General features: G+C 38.0%; 1 protein-coding gene across 1 annotated transcript; it reads left to right on the top strand.

The window, feature by feature from the left end:
- Positions 1 to 1,981: 1,981 nt before the first annotated feature.
- Positions 1,982 to 6,153, top strand: LOC108199861 (thiol protease aleurain). Its single transcript, XM_017367860.2, has 8 exons — positions 1,982 to 2,237; positions 2,445 to 2,566; positions 3,319 to 3,434; positions 3,835 to 3,908; positions 3,990 to 4,254; positions 4,787 to 4,918; positions 5,489 to 5,624; positions 5,805 to 6,153. Exons 1-8 carry the CDS (start codon positions 2,038 to 2,040, stop codon positions 5,843 to 5,845), a joined length of 1,086 nt encoding a protein of 361 aa, XP_017223349.1. The 5' UTR covers positions 1,982 to 2,037; the 3' UTR covers positions 5,846 to 6,153.
- The last annotated feature ends 7,434 nt before the right edge of the window (positions 6,154 to 13,587 follow it).

A 13,587-nucleotide genomic window follows, 5' to 3' on the forward strand; every position in this document is an offset into this window, starting at 1 on the left:
GCTAGCTTACTGATTTTATCTGTTTTGCATTGCATCTGCATTGTTAGCTAGCTGACTGTTTACTCTGAAATTAACAGCAAGCTGTCTGTGACAGTTTAACCATTCGGTAACAATTAAAAATCGGTCATATTAGCCATAACACCTATTCACCCCCCTCTAGGTGTGTAATTGCATATCTCACGGATTTAAGTTAGATGTGTTTGTGCACAATCAATCAAAAAAATTGGAGGAAGGTGATAATGTACATGATTTCTTTTCCAAAAAAAAAACAGAAATAAAATTAAGATTCGTCGTACTTTAAATTGTTAATTACGTGTATAAATTTATTTTCATTTTTTCACCATGAATTATAATCCAATTTTGCAGTTTTCTATATTATTATTGGTATTACATCAAGAATTTTATAATATAAAATTTATTTTATCCTACAAATATTAATTTTGAATCATTAATATACTTTTTATAGACAGCCACAAAATTATTTTATTCTACAAATATTAATACTAAATCATTAATATAATATTTATAGGCCGCCGCAACGCGCGGCTTCTCAACCAGTTATTAATAAAGAAAAAGCTTGGGATAAAAACAAACTCACCCTGAAAGTCGATTCACCCATAAAAAATGATTCTTCCTTACGTTTTAATATTTAATATATTGTGAAGTTTATAATCCATTAATTAAAATAATATAATATTTAATTAAACTAAGTTCAATAAATTCTAATAAATATTAATTATTAATTGTGTATTGGTTCTTTAGGTTTTACGACACATATATATTTCATGAAAATAAATAAATTTAGAGTTCATACTCTAGCCCAATTATTATATTTAACTGAAGAAAATATTTATAATCTTTAGAGAGGTGTATTCGATTGAGATTTTAATGGATTGTTTTTAGTTTATGGATTTCAATGAATTGTATGTGATTTTGATTTTGTGCGGATTCTTGATAAAATGTCGCAAAATTGATATAGATTTTTTAAGATTTAAGCACAATACTTCAAAATCTCATGGATTTTGGTCGGATTTCAAAAAACTTTGAAAAATCCTACAAAATCCATCATTTTATGAAACCCAAAACAATCCATCATTTGAATACCATCAGATTTTTTCCTGACAAAAAAAAATAACATCGGATTTTAATGGATTTTGAACAATTTCAATTGAATAGCATCAGATTCCATGAATGAAAAAAATACCTTACAATCTCAATCGAATACATCACTCGATCTCAATTCGATTAGAGTTGTGTTTCTACTTTTAAGTAAGTGGTTTAAAATTATTTTTTGTAGCTGAAAAAAGTACATTTATGTAGTAAATCACAAATAATTCAAAATCACAAATGAGCCGTAACTAACTTAAAGTCATGAAAAAATAACCTAAAGTCAAAAATTCATTTAATCTTGTTAAACTTTTTTTTAAAATTTCTCTTATTATACATAAATCACTTTCGTTTTTATTATTACACTTTTAACGACTCATAAATTATGAAATCAAAATTATTCAAACAGATATTTTGAGCCGCCAGCTGAATTTATGACTATGACGTAATATGATAAGGAGGGGGTTTAATATTTCTGTCTGAATAATTTTAATTTATTATTAACTTATGAGTTATTAAATATATAATATTAAAATAAAAAAGATCTTGAATGAAATTTCTAGATTTTAAATCAGTTTTTTAGTTTATTTCTAATTTTAAAACCGACTTGTATTTATTTAAAAAACAGAAATTTTATAATTCCAAGTATAAAAATAGCAGAAAGTTACCCTGAATGATGCAAGTTGAAAGTCTCTCGCCCAAGCCGGCTCCTAGTAAATTTTTATACTCTCAATTATAACGAAATGCCGTGGTTTACGTATGCGATTACGAGACGAATACAGTAGAGAATTTCACAAAAAATCAATGCATACGTGGCCCCCACTAATACGCCAGTCGCATTCAGAATCTTCAATATAACCCAATCCAATCCCATCTACGAAGCCACCAAACTTTACAATTTTTCTAGAGAGAGAGAGAGAGACTTCTCCAATGGCTCTTAACCAACACACCTCACTCACACTCATTCTCATCATCGCCATTGTGGCCGGAGCTGCAGCTCATTCTAGCTTCTCCGATGATAATCCGATCAGACAAGTCGTCTCCGAAGGTCTACATGACTTCGAGACCTCAGTTCTGCGAGTCGTTGGCAACACTCGTCATGCTCTTCGCTTTGCTCGCTTTGCTCACCGGTCAGTTCTATTACCTGTCTGATCGGGTTGATCAGAGCTCGATAAATTATGATAAAATAATTTATCGAGGTAGAATTACAATATTCTTATGATTATAAATAAATCATAAGAATATTGTAATTAATATCTCATAACATAGCAATTTGATAAAATTTATATAATTTTAATAATGTTAGTGATGCTTACTGATGAGGATTGATTTTGCAGGTACGGAAAGAGTTACGAGACGACAGATGAGATGAAGAGGAGGTTTTCGATATTCTCGGAGAGCTTGGAGATGATCAGATCTCATAACAAGAAGAAGCTGCCTTATACTCTCGGTGTTAACCGTAAGTCAACTGTCTGAGTAGCTCACTTTCCTACATGATGTTTGTTTGTGTGCATATGTTGTGCAGCTTGGTTTGACTTTTTGATCGGTTTAGAGTTTGGTTTCCAGGTTATATTTGTCTCGCTATTTATTTAGTATTCCTACAGCACCTATGCAAGTTGTTACTGTATGATATTTTTAGTATGAAAATTTGGTTAAAAGTACAAGAAAAATAATTACAGTAGTTTTTAGGACTATGGAGTATTATATATCATGTTGAAACTGAGGTTAACATGTGAAACTGATATTTGCTGTTCTCTCTGTCCATTCAATTGTATATGTTATTTTTTAACACGTTTTTTTAGACTTCTTTAAAGTATAAGTCCGTAATATTTTTCTATTTTTTTCCTTTTTTGAATAAAAATTTGATGTTTAAACTTGTATTTAAAAAAACATTATGGAACTATACTCTGTAGGAGTCTCGAAATTCGTGCAAACTACCCAACGGGGCGGAGGGAGTAGAATTTTACCTTTCTACAAATTTCATGATTTCAGTCAGATATACTGATGAGAAATTGTGAAGAGAGTGACTGGCTTGAAATATTGCCTGATGGAACTAATAGTAATTAGCTACAGTTGCAAATACATATTTCTACAAAGCATAGATGACGAAACTTTGTTAATCTTGTAGAGTAACATGACTTGAGTACTAGATTGGAGATTATTGGAAGTCTTTAATTCTTATTTTGGCTTTTGTCTATGTCCGCGGAACAGGTTTTGCTGATTTGACATGGGAAGAATTCAGCAAAGAGAAGTTGGGAGCTGCTCAAAACTGCTCCGCAACCTTGAAGGGCAGTCACAAGCTCACAGATGTTGTTCTCCCTAAAAAGGTGGCTCTCCCAGGATTCATTATTCTTTAATATGAAAATATTGTTGTCTACATGGAGTTAAATATTGTAATTTTTAATGAGCACATCCATTTCTTCATATTAGTATTATATAATTTGACAAGTTTCATATAAAATTTTGAAGTAAAGAAGCTAATCACCAGCATTTAGCTTTATGATAAATTGTGAAAATATAAAATTTAATCAGAAGGGGTCTATTATAGAAGTAGATAACGCTCCCTTTTCCCTGCAAATCTAGCAAGTAAAATGTTTCTGGAAGTTTAATTCATCCTAAGACACCTTAAAGATTGAAGTTCATAAAATCATAATGCAAATATAAAAGATTGTTTCTATGGACTACTGACAACATCTTATGTTGGTGTTTAATTATAATAAATTACAGAAAGATTGGCGGGAAGAAGGCATTGTCAGCCCCGTGAAGAATCAAGGAAGCTGTGGATCTTGCTGGACATTCAGGTAGCTATAAGTTAAGATTGTCAAGATTAATTCGTGATAGATATTGTTGGCTGAGCACAGATTTTTTGGCATTTTTTGCAGCACAACTGGTGCACTGGAGGCAGCCTATACGCAAGCATTTGGGAAAGGAATTTCTTTATCTGAGCAGCAGCTTGTAGACTGTGCTCAATCATTTAATAATTATGGCTGCAATGGAGGGCTTCCATCCCAAGCCTTTGAGTACATAAAATATAATGGTGGACTTGAAACCGAGGCAGCATATCCATACACCGGTAAAGATGGAAAATGCAAATTCTCATCGGAAAATGTTGGAGTCCAAGTTCTTGACTCTGTCAACATTACGCTGGTATGAGTCTTGACATTTTCTTTCCCCCCGGAGATATATTTGTTTAGATTCTTACACTGTGTTCGAAAACAGAATAGTGCAATTTTGGGTAATCCAGTGACCTCTCTAATTCAAGTAATTTAGCGTTCCTGCAATTGTGGCTGAACTTGACCCTGTTTAGCACTTTGGTAGCCAGAGTTTCAAATATGCAATATGGTAGCCAAATATTGTTTAAAATGGCTAAGGGCCACTTTTCCGAGGAAAAAAACTACTATTTTTTCTTAAAAAAGTGGCCGTTAACCATCTTTTCGAAGAAATAAAACGATGTATGGCCACCCTATTGCAAATTTGAGAACTTGGTAACCAAAATGCTAAAGCGGGTAAAGTTCAACCACTAATTTGCATTTTGCTCTGCATTCTTTTTTGTGTTTGGGGTCACATAAGTTGCAGTACTCAGATCCAGTAGAATTCAGATGTTGAAATCACAATGTTGTGACAGACGAACTAATATGATTGACAATTGAAAATTTATTGTTTACCATAATGTTTACAGGGCGCTGAAGATGAATTAAAGCATGCCGTAGGAATTGTTCGTCCTGTTAGTGTAGCTTTTCAGGTGATTCAGAGTTTCCGATTATACGAAGGAGGAGTTTTCACCAGTGACTCGTGTGGCAGCACTCCCATGGTAAGTGATTATACAAGCCCTTCAGTCATAATGTTCTTTAATCTTCTGAAATAGAAACTTTTAGTTGCTAAATTTGTTTTAGGACATAGTACAAACACATATGAAAGATCTTTGAGCTTGAGCTCACTTCTTCAGTACGTAGACACTGTGCAAAGAGGTCAAGACATATGAATTCGATGTTGAATTGGTGTAATCCTGTATAAGTTGCACTCTAAATTATATACATAGTGGTAAGTAAGAGTAATTACACAATTAAATAATAGAGTTATACGTATTTCAAAATAAAAAAAAAATCACCATTTAATTATTCTCAATTTTATCCTTTTTTTTTGTGTTTTCGCCAGTTAGTGTACCTGTGGGGTACAGACTACAGACTGCAAAAATGTCACCTAAACTACACCTTTCGGCTTGTCTTTAGATATCTTTAGATATGTGTTATATCTGTTTGGAAAGTCTCATGAAATTAAGGGCAACAAGTTATTTGGCAATGTTTCATATCTACATTTTCCATTGGATAGTTAATATGCGATGTTTGAGTATGTTTTAACAAATTCTGGTCATGCTATGCAGGATGTGAATCATGCCGTTCTTGCAGTTGGCTATGGAGTTGAAAATGGCATCCCATATTGGCTCATTAAGAATTCATGGGGAGCAGACTGGGGTCTTGATGGTTACTTTAAGATGGAGCTGGGAAAGAACATGTGTGGTAAGTGCCCTTGTTTGTTGGACTTTCTGTAGCTTCCCAAAATATATAAAGAAATACCATCGACGATGAAAAACATCCTCCATTGTATTAACTTTGGCTACATATGATTCTCCGAATCTTTGTATCATATGTGCAGTATTATTTTGAAATATAACCAATGCAATTGATTTGGCTTCGCAGGTGTGGCAACATGTGCATCTTACCCTATTGTTGGTGCTTAAGGGTTGCCGAAGAACTAGTAAAGTTTGTGGTATAAACTCGTCTTGTTTCATTCTGTGGTGCAGCCATTTTGCATCCAGTATACAAGCTAAATGGGGTGTATTATATCTACTACTATTTAAGCTGTTTTCAGGCTTCAATGTACAAAATAAAGATTATAGATACTTGAAAGTTATTGTAAATCAGGATATTTATGTATACAAATGTACGGCCCCCTTCACGGATTTGCCCGAACATGATGGTTTTAGGTATTGGTTGTGCATTATGCACATGATTTATACCATTGAATAAACTGCGCAGTTGATACTTAGCTTGCTGGTTGACGATGCTTACCTGGTCAACTGATATATAGAGTGAGACCAATAATAATTTTGTTTTCTAATCGCTTAACACATATAATATTTAAATTCATTAATTTGAAAAGTATTACAATCACCAGTTGATATGCCCATGCTTCGTGAATTGTAGTTGTAGATTAAATCTAGATTTATAATTATATTGAAGTCAATTACTTTGCGTCAATATTATATATCGAGTTTGAAGCAAGATAGATTCATATTACAACATTTAAATTGAGAAAACTTGAATAAGGCATTCGACAATTTTAATGATTAAGGGCCTGTTTGTTTCACTGAAGCATCTTCTACTTTTCTTTACCCGTTTGTGTGAATACTAAGAAACGTTTTTATGAAGTTGAGAATGCTAGCTTCTGTCTTAGAGCTTCTATTTCTTTTCCAAACACTTTATTAACTTACTTACTTTTCACTTCTAATCCACTTATTTACTTTAAATAAGAAATTATTTTTTTAAACTTGCCCAGACAGCCCCTAAATATGAGGTCTATGTGGAAATGACTAACAGCAGTCGAGATGAACTCAAAACATGAGCAATGTCACTGCAAACAAAATCCGGTACCTAGATTTGCCGGTCAGGCCTGATGTAACATGCAAGAAAGTAGAAAACGACCAACACAGTTGGGAGCAGAGTTTGCATGCTTCTAAACAGTCAGGCAACAATATTGTTCGGAAAGACAATGGTGTTCATATCCACCATATATCCACAATGGAATATTACGTGTGATTCTGAAATTTAAGCTCTTTTCATGAAATCTAAAGCAATAAAACTCAATGTTTAGATTTTGATTTGTAAAACAAAAGTGATAACAAAATTATATAAAGTGATATCATTACAGACATGTTCCAAATACGATCAGAACATTGTTAATGACATTACTTGAGTTTTCAGCATTTGCTTGCAGTTATGGGTGAAAAACATTCAAACAAACCAACAAATTATATTAAAGGAAGAGCTATGCAGTGTAGCTAAGAGACATTTAGGAAAATAGTAGAAAAGAAATAATCAAGTAACCAATAGTGCAGGGGTGAAAGCCAGAAACATCCTGGCTTCAGAATTCCTGGCTTCAGAGCTCCTGCAAATCATAAAAAAAATATTTATGAGAGACATGATTCACACATAAGTTCTTGCATAATAAAGCTGGTATTTAGAGAAGTTGTAGTCACCAGCTTAATTTTTTTACTGCAGGACTTTGCAGAAACAAGTCATGTGTCACCGCTATGAACAATCTCAACCACATTGCTCTGTAGAATTTTATTTCAGAAGTTGGTCAATTATTGTGATTCATACAAGCCAAACATCTTGAAGACAGAATAGTTTATTCAACTTACATCACCAAAACAGGAATTGGTAATATCAATAAATGAATCATCCAAGCTCACTAATCCATTCTGTTAACGGAGAAAACTAGTAGGTTAACAAAGATGAGGTTCGCGGCGTGGATCAAGATTTCTGTTGGCGAGAATGTAGGAAGTGGTTGGTAGTTTGTTATGGAGGCGGCTGCAATTGTAAGCAAAGGGTTCAAGATTGCTAACTGGAATAGCTCTCTAGAATGATCGATGCCTACAATCTGCCTACGTACCCCTATTTATAGGGGATCAAGCCGTTACGTAGTTCTTTCTCCTAAGAGACCCATGTGGGCTGGGCCTCCCCTTCTAGAATCTTCCTCCCGAAAGGGGCCCAATACGATGAGGCCTAGCCTTTTGAGCTTACCCCAAATGCAAGGGCACTACCCTACTCCCCGACAGGGACAACCCGCCAGACTACAGAGATAGGATCTTCCAGGATGTCTTCCTTTCTACCCTTTACCTCCCAAGGAGGACAACTCCTCAGACTACAAGGTAGGGCCTTCAATATTCTAACAATAAGATTGGCTTATGTCTAAGGGCGTCCCCTTAAACAAAGAACCATTCCATACTGCCCTTCTAAGATTTTAAAAAGGGACTGTCTCCGGTAGGTGGGCGCGCCTGAAGATAGGGCGCGCCCTATCTTCTTATGGGATTCCTTTGAAGTTGCATTAACTGTGACTTCCCTGGGCTGAATAGACCTCCTTTGATGGGCTTGGCCCATTTAGCTGATCTTGACAAATTCGCATATAACAACTACCCCCCCAGATCTTGGTAACATTGAAAATGTTGGCGAGATCTTTCTGTCTTCTGTGAACATCTTTCCTCTTCCCATCTGACTCTTCTTCAATTTACTTTTGTACGTCTTCTAATCAATTTGGGCGTGACAAGATTGGGCGCGCCTTGTGTTGCCGACCGTTGAAGCCCTATCGTGAACAGCTGTACTCCACTATTTTCTGCGTATTTTTAATTTATTTTAATTCTTTAATTTTTTACCCGAGTATAAATACGGGTTTTTCCCCTTCATTTCCCTTTTATTTACTTTCTATCTCAGTTAAAACTTCCTTCGCCGCCGTTTCCCTTCGCCGAGCTCTACCGTCCACGTCCGGAGTCTATTTCGGATTCTGAAACCATCACCGTGCTCCTCTCTTTCTAAGGTACACACCCGTACCTTTCTTTCAGTATTTCACCGGGTATTTATCCAGATCTTCGCATGTGTCTGTTCAGTTACTCCTGTGTTCTTGAGTTCAATTGTATGTATATATGTATGTATATGCGTTTGATTTATGTTTAATCGGTTGTAAATTCAAATATATATGTGTTTATGGCATAGGGTAGTTTAGGAATCTGCCATCTTGCTCTTTTATCCTCGCGTGATCTCCTTCTGGTTATTTGCTTGTGAATACTTGCTGAGGTGTAATAGTTGCTTGTCTTACCTCCCGATTCTCTGACACTTTTCTTCATAGATATGGCGCGCCTTATGATTTGGCGCGCCATCTCTTTCTTCCATCATGATATCTTTTTAGAAGAAAACCTAATTCATATATTTATTCTCTTAACAAATTCAACCTGAAGCCATGATGAGGCCTAGCCACTTGGGCACGCCATCTCTTGTTGTTACCTTTACATCTGAACACAATCTTCATTATTAATCATAGCTTTAGCTGAGTTCATCTTCATATTCCTTTACATATGCACTCCTATCACTCCTTTTTTTCCTTACTTCTCTGTTCAGCCCTTTCATCTACTTTCTTCTACACTTGGCGCGCCCAATGATTCATTCTTTTTTCTTGATTCTTGTTCTTTGCAGCTGGCCAAATCGGGCGCGCCAAGTGACTTCTCTCCCGTTCCTTTACGATCATTTTCCTCTTATTCATTCATTCATATGGCCGGAAGCGAGTCCATTTCCCCTGAAGTACGTGAGACCGACCCTGTAGATATTGAAGAGTTACTAAACCAAGACGAGGAGGAGTTGTACCGCTCTCCTTCCCGCGGGAAGGCCCAGTTGGTTGATTCTGGTGATGAGCAATCAAACGGCGAAGATGAGGAAAGCCTAGAGGATGATGGAAATTCTGAAGAAGATGCAGCTGAAGAAGAAGCCAGAACTTTCTATCATAATTTAGATGAAGAGGATCCTTTAGACGAGGCGCGCCCTCCTTCCCCTCTGCCTTCTCCTAACCCATATGCCCATCCTCCTATCTCAGACCAAGAACTAGATTTCGAGTGGGATGAGGATAAGGAAATTCGAGAGGCAGTCAAGGCTAAGGCTCGCAAGAAAGCTGGCAAACTTGCCTGTGTTGGGCTTTCTTCTACTGCTTCAAATGCTGAGATTAAGTGGTGCCTAAAGTACTATGACAAAGGATGCATTTGGGCGCGCCCTCACCCTTGGATGAGGCCGCATGTTTTTGACTACAATCCTCGGCTGCGCATTCCTAGGATGGTTCTTACCCCAAAACTGGTGAAACTAGGCATCGGTCCACCCCTCCATCCTTACTTTAAGTCCATCATAGAATGGTTCGACATTGCCCCCATTCAGCTATCTCCCAACAGCTGGAAGTTAGCGATTGCCCTGTATATGCTATATATGGATCATAATCAGCGCGCGCCCACTATGGAGGACTTAAGCTATTTTTTCAGACTAGGCGCGTCTAGTCTTGGTTACTTTTACCTGGTGGTTAGGAGATCCCACAACTCAACTGGCTGGTCTGAAGGAAAGACTAGTAACGAGAAGAAATGGAAGGAGCCTTTCTTCTATACTTGGCCAGATGAGAGGATTAGAACCCAGTTTAACACTTCTCCCAGTAAGTTTTTTTTTATACGGCGCGCCCTGTTCTCTTACACCTTCCTTACTATTTTTGCTTGTATTTAGATTCTTTTATCTTCTTTAGTTGAAAGGAAGCAACCATCTTTGTCTGGGCGCGCCAAGAGACGTGCAGATAATATAATAAATCTCCCCTATGAAGCCAAAATAATCAATCATCTAGTTACTACGGAACGTCGGAAGGAGTACGGCTTTTTGAGTGAAGCAGTTGGGGACATATGTCCTTATCAAGATTTTTATGGAGGTCGTCCTATCAAAAGGAAGGCCAAAGAAATTGAGGAAATCGAGGTCGTGGAGGAGGAAGAGGACTCGTCTGAGAATTCTCAGGGCGCGCCTTGTTGTGGTTATTTCCATTTTTGCTCTACTTTTAGTTGTTTTCTGCTTTGTATGTATCTGTTTAGCATATCCATTCATTGTTTAACATGTTTTACTTTATTCCACTTGTCATAATACTTTTTTTCTTCTGCCCTTCTTTCAGACATGTCTCTTCCTTCCGGATTTGGAGTAAAGAGTGGGCGCGCCACAAATGTTGGCGCGTCTAGTTCCAAGCAGGCTCCAAAGTCGTCAATAAATCAACAAGTGACCACAATCTCTTCCCCAAAAAAGAAAGGTCATGAAAAGAGAAAGAATCAGGAGACAGACCTCCTTGTCACTAAGAAGTCCAAGATACAGGAATCTTCTTCCGGCTTTCCCTACGAGGCTCCCGTGACGGCCGCAGGCGACTGGTTTGCCAAAGTGGCCGATGGTTATATTGAGCCTTCCAAGTTTGCTGCTTGGCAAAAAAGGAATGAGGAACAGGCGGCCGATGCATGTAGGCGCGCCGCAGCTGAGTTGTTCTTCCACCTGACTTGTAACCCTTCTGATACTGAGAAGCTAAGGGTTAGTTTGGAGGCAGCGAATGAGGACAAAAAGAAGCTAAAGCAGCAACTAAGCGCTTCTGAAAAAGAGAAGGCGAAGTTAGAAGAATTCAAATCAAACGCCGAAAAGGACATTTCTAGGTTGAAAGCTGATGCTGATAACCTTAGAATTGATTTAAACCAATCAGCCCAGGATTTGTCTTTGTCCAAGGAAAGGATTGCTGAGTTAGAGAAGAAGGTGGAGGATCTTCAAGCTCAAGTTGGCGCGCCTAATTCATCTTCTTTCGCTGAAGGCTTTAGAAGTTTTGTTACCGGATTCCTGGCTGTAGACCCAGAATATGATTGGGGTAAATTCGTTCCAGCCACCAAATCCTGGATTGACGAGTTCAGAATTGAAGAGGCTAAAGCCATCGAAGAGAAGAGGATGGAGATCGAGCTAGAGGTTGCGGCCCTCTCAGCCAATGAATTCTTGCAGCGATCTTCTCCTGAGAGGATTACAGCAGAAGAGGCGCGCCAATATGCTGATGGCGCACTTAATGCCAATGTGACAGACTCCATCCCTCAGCTTACCCAGGGCGAGGTACCTCAAGAGATCCCATCCATCCAATCATCTCAGCCTGGGAATGTAGATTCCTCACAAGACCAGGACCAGGCTTAGCTGCTCATCTGTTTGAACTTTTGCTTAGGGAGCGGGTCCCTATAACCCTGCAATTTGTCTTAATATTTATAACTTACCTGACGTGTTCTCATGACTTTGGGGCGCGCCCTCTCTGTAGGCTCAGTTTTAATTATTAACTGTCCTTTATCAAATGCCTCCTTCCATTGTTTTGCCTGTTTTCTTGTGCTTTATCTTTTATATAAAAGTGCTTCTTACCTTCATCCTGTTAGAATATTTACAGGTGACGACGTGGCGTGCCGTGTGACTTGGCGCGCCAAATTTTGAATTTATATTTTTAAACTATAAATGGTAGTTTGATAGATAATGATCGCTTTGTTGGTTTACTTCTCCTGGGTCTCATAACGCCTTTGATACTTGACTTTTCTTTACACTATTAGGATCGGGCGAACCATGCCTTGTCTGATGTCGTAAGTATCAGCTTTTCTGTCGACTTGTCTTGTCAGAATGTTTTAAAGATAATAAGGGATCAAGTTAATAGTGATGGGGCGCGCCCTAAGATTGGGCGCGCCGTATATTTGTAAACAGCAGAATTAAACAAACTGTACTAGTATTATCATTTCACCATGGCATATGGAAAACATTCTATTTCTACTGCATTTAACAACTACATGTTGCTTCTATTGATAGTACTTCTTTAGGTGCTCAGCATTCCATGCCTTAGAGATGGGCTCCCCCTGCATGTCTTCTAGGTAGTATGCTCCTCCAAAGATCTCAGCTCGAACACAATAGGGTCCTTCCCAATTTGCACCAAACACTCCATGACCTGGCACTTTCATCCCCGGCATCATCTTGCGCAACACCAAGTCTCCCACTTTGAATGGTCTGGGCTTGACTCGACTGTTATAGAACCGGGCTGTGCTTTGTTGATATGCTGCCAACCTAACTTGCGACTCCCTTCTGACTTCTTCCAACATATCTAGATGTAGCCTCTGGTTGACAACATTGTCCTCTTCCTGGAAGTGGTCTCTCCTGAAGGAACCTGCTCCGACCTCTACTGGAACCATTGCTTCACAGCCATAGGTTAACATGAACAGCGACTCCCCAGTGGTTGTCCTTGGTGTAGTGTTATATGATCATAATACCATTGGAAGCTCCTCCGGCCAATCACCTTTCTTCTCTTCCAACTTGGCCTTCAGTGTGTGTTTGATGATCTTGTTGATTGCTTCAGTCTGTCCATTGCTTTGCGGATGGTATACGGCTGCAAAGTTTATCCTTATATTCAAGTAATCACAAAATTTCTTCAACTCTTTGCTATCAAACTGTTTCCCATTGTCAGATATCAATTTGTACGGGATACCAAATCTGCATACGATTGAATTATATACAAAGCTTGTTATCTTCTTAGCAGTAATGGTTGCTAGAGGCGCGGCCTCGACCCATTTTGTAAAGTAATCAACTGCTACTACTGCATACCTGACTCCTCCTTTAGCCTTTGGAAGCTCTCCAATGAGATCTATCCCCCACAAAGCGAATGGCCATGGACTGAGTAACGGAGTCAGACTTGCTGCAGGACGAGATGAATATGTGGCAAATTGCTGGCACTTGTCACATGCTTGCACGAACTTGCTTGCCTCACTCCTCATAGTTGGCCAGTAGTATCCTTGCCTAAGGATCTTCAGTGCAAGTGAACTACCCCCCGAGTGATTGCCGCATATTCCTTCATGCACTTCCCTTAAGATATAATTGC

The sequence above is a fragment of the Daucus carota genome, chromosome 8 (assembly GCF_001625215.2).
Source record: "Daucus carota subsp. sativus chromosome 8, DH1 v3.0, whole genome shotgun sequence".
NCBI lineage: Eukaryota > Viridiplantae > Streptophyta > Magnoliopsida > Apiales > Apiaceae > Daucus > Daucus carota.

Excerpts from the sequence above, each read along its gene's own strand:
- LOC108199861 (XM_017367860.2), top strand. The coding sequence starts at position 2,038 with ATGGCTCTTAACCAACACACCTCACTCACACTCATTCTCATCATCGCC. Across the intron at positions 2,567-3,318 it reads TTATACTCTCGGTGTTAACC|GTTTTGCTGATTTGACATGG; the intron begins GTAAGTCAACTG and ends TCCGCGGAACAG. Across the intron at positions 3,435-3,834 it reads ATGTTGTTCTCCCTAAAAAG|AAAGATTGGCGGGAAGAAGG; the intron begins GTGGCTCTCCCA and ends AATAAATTACAG.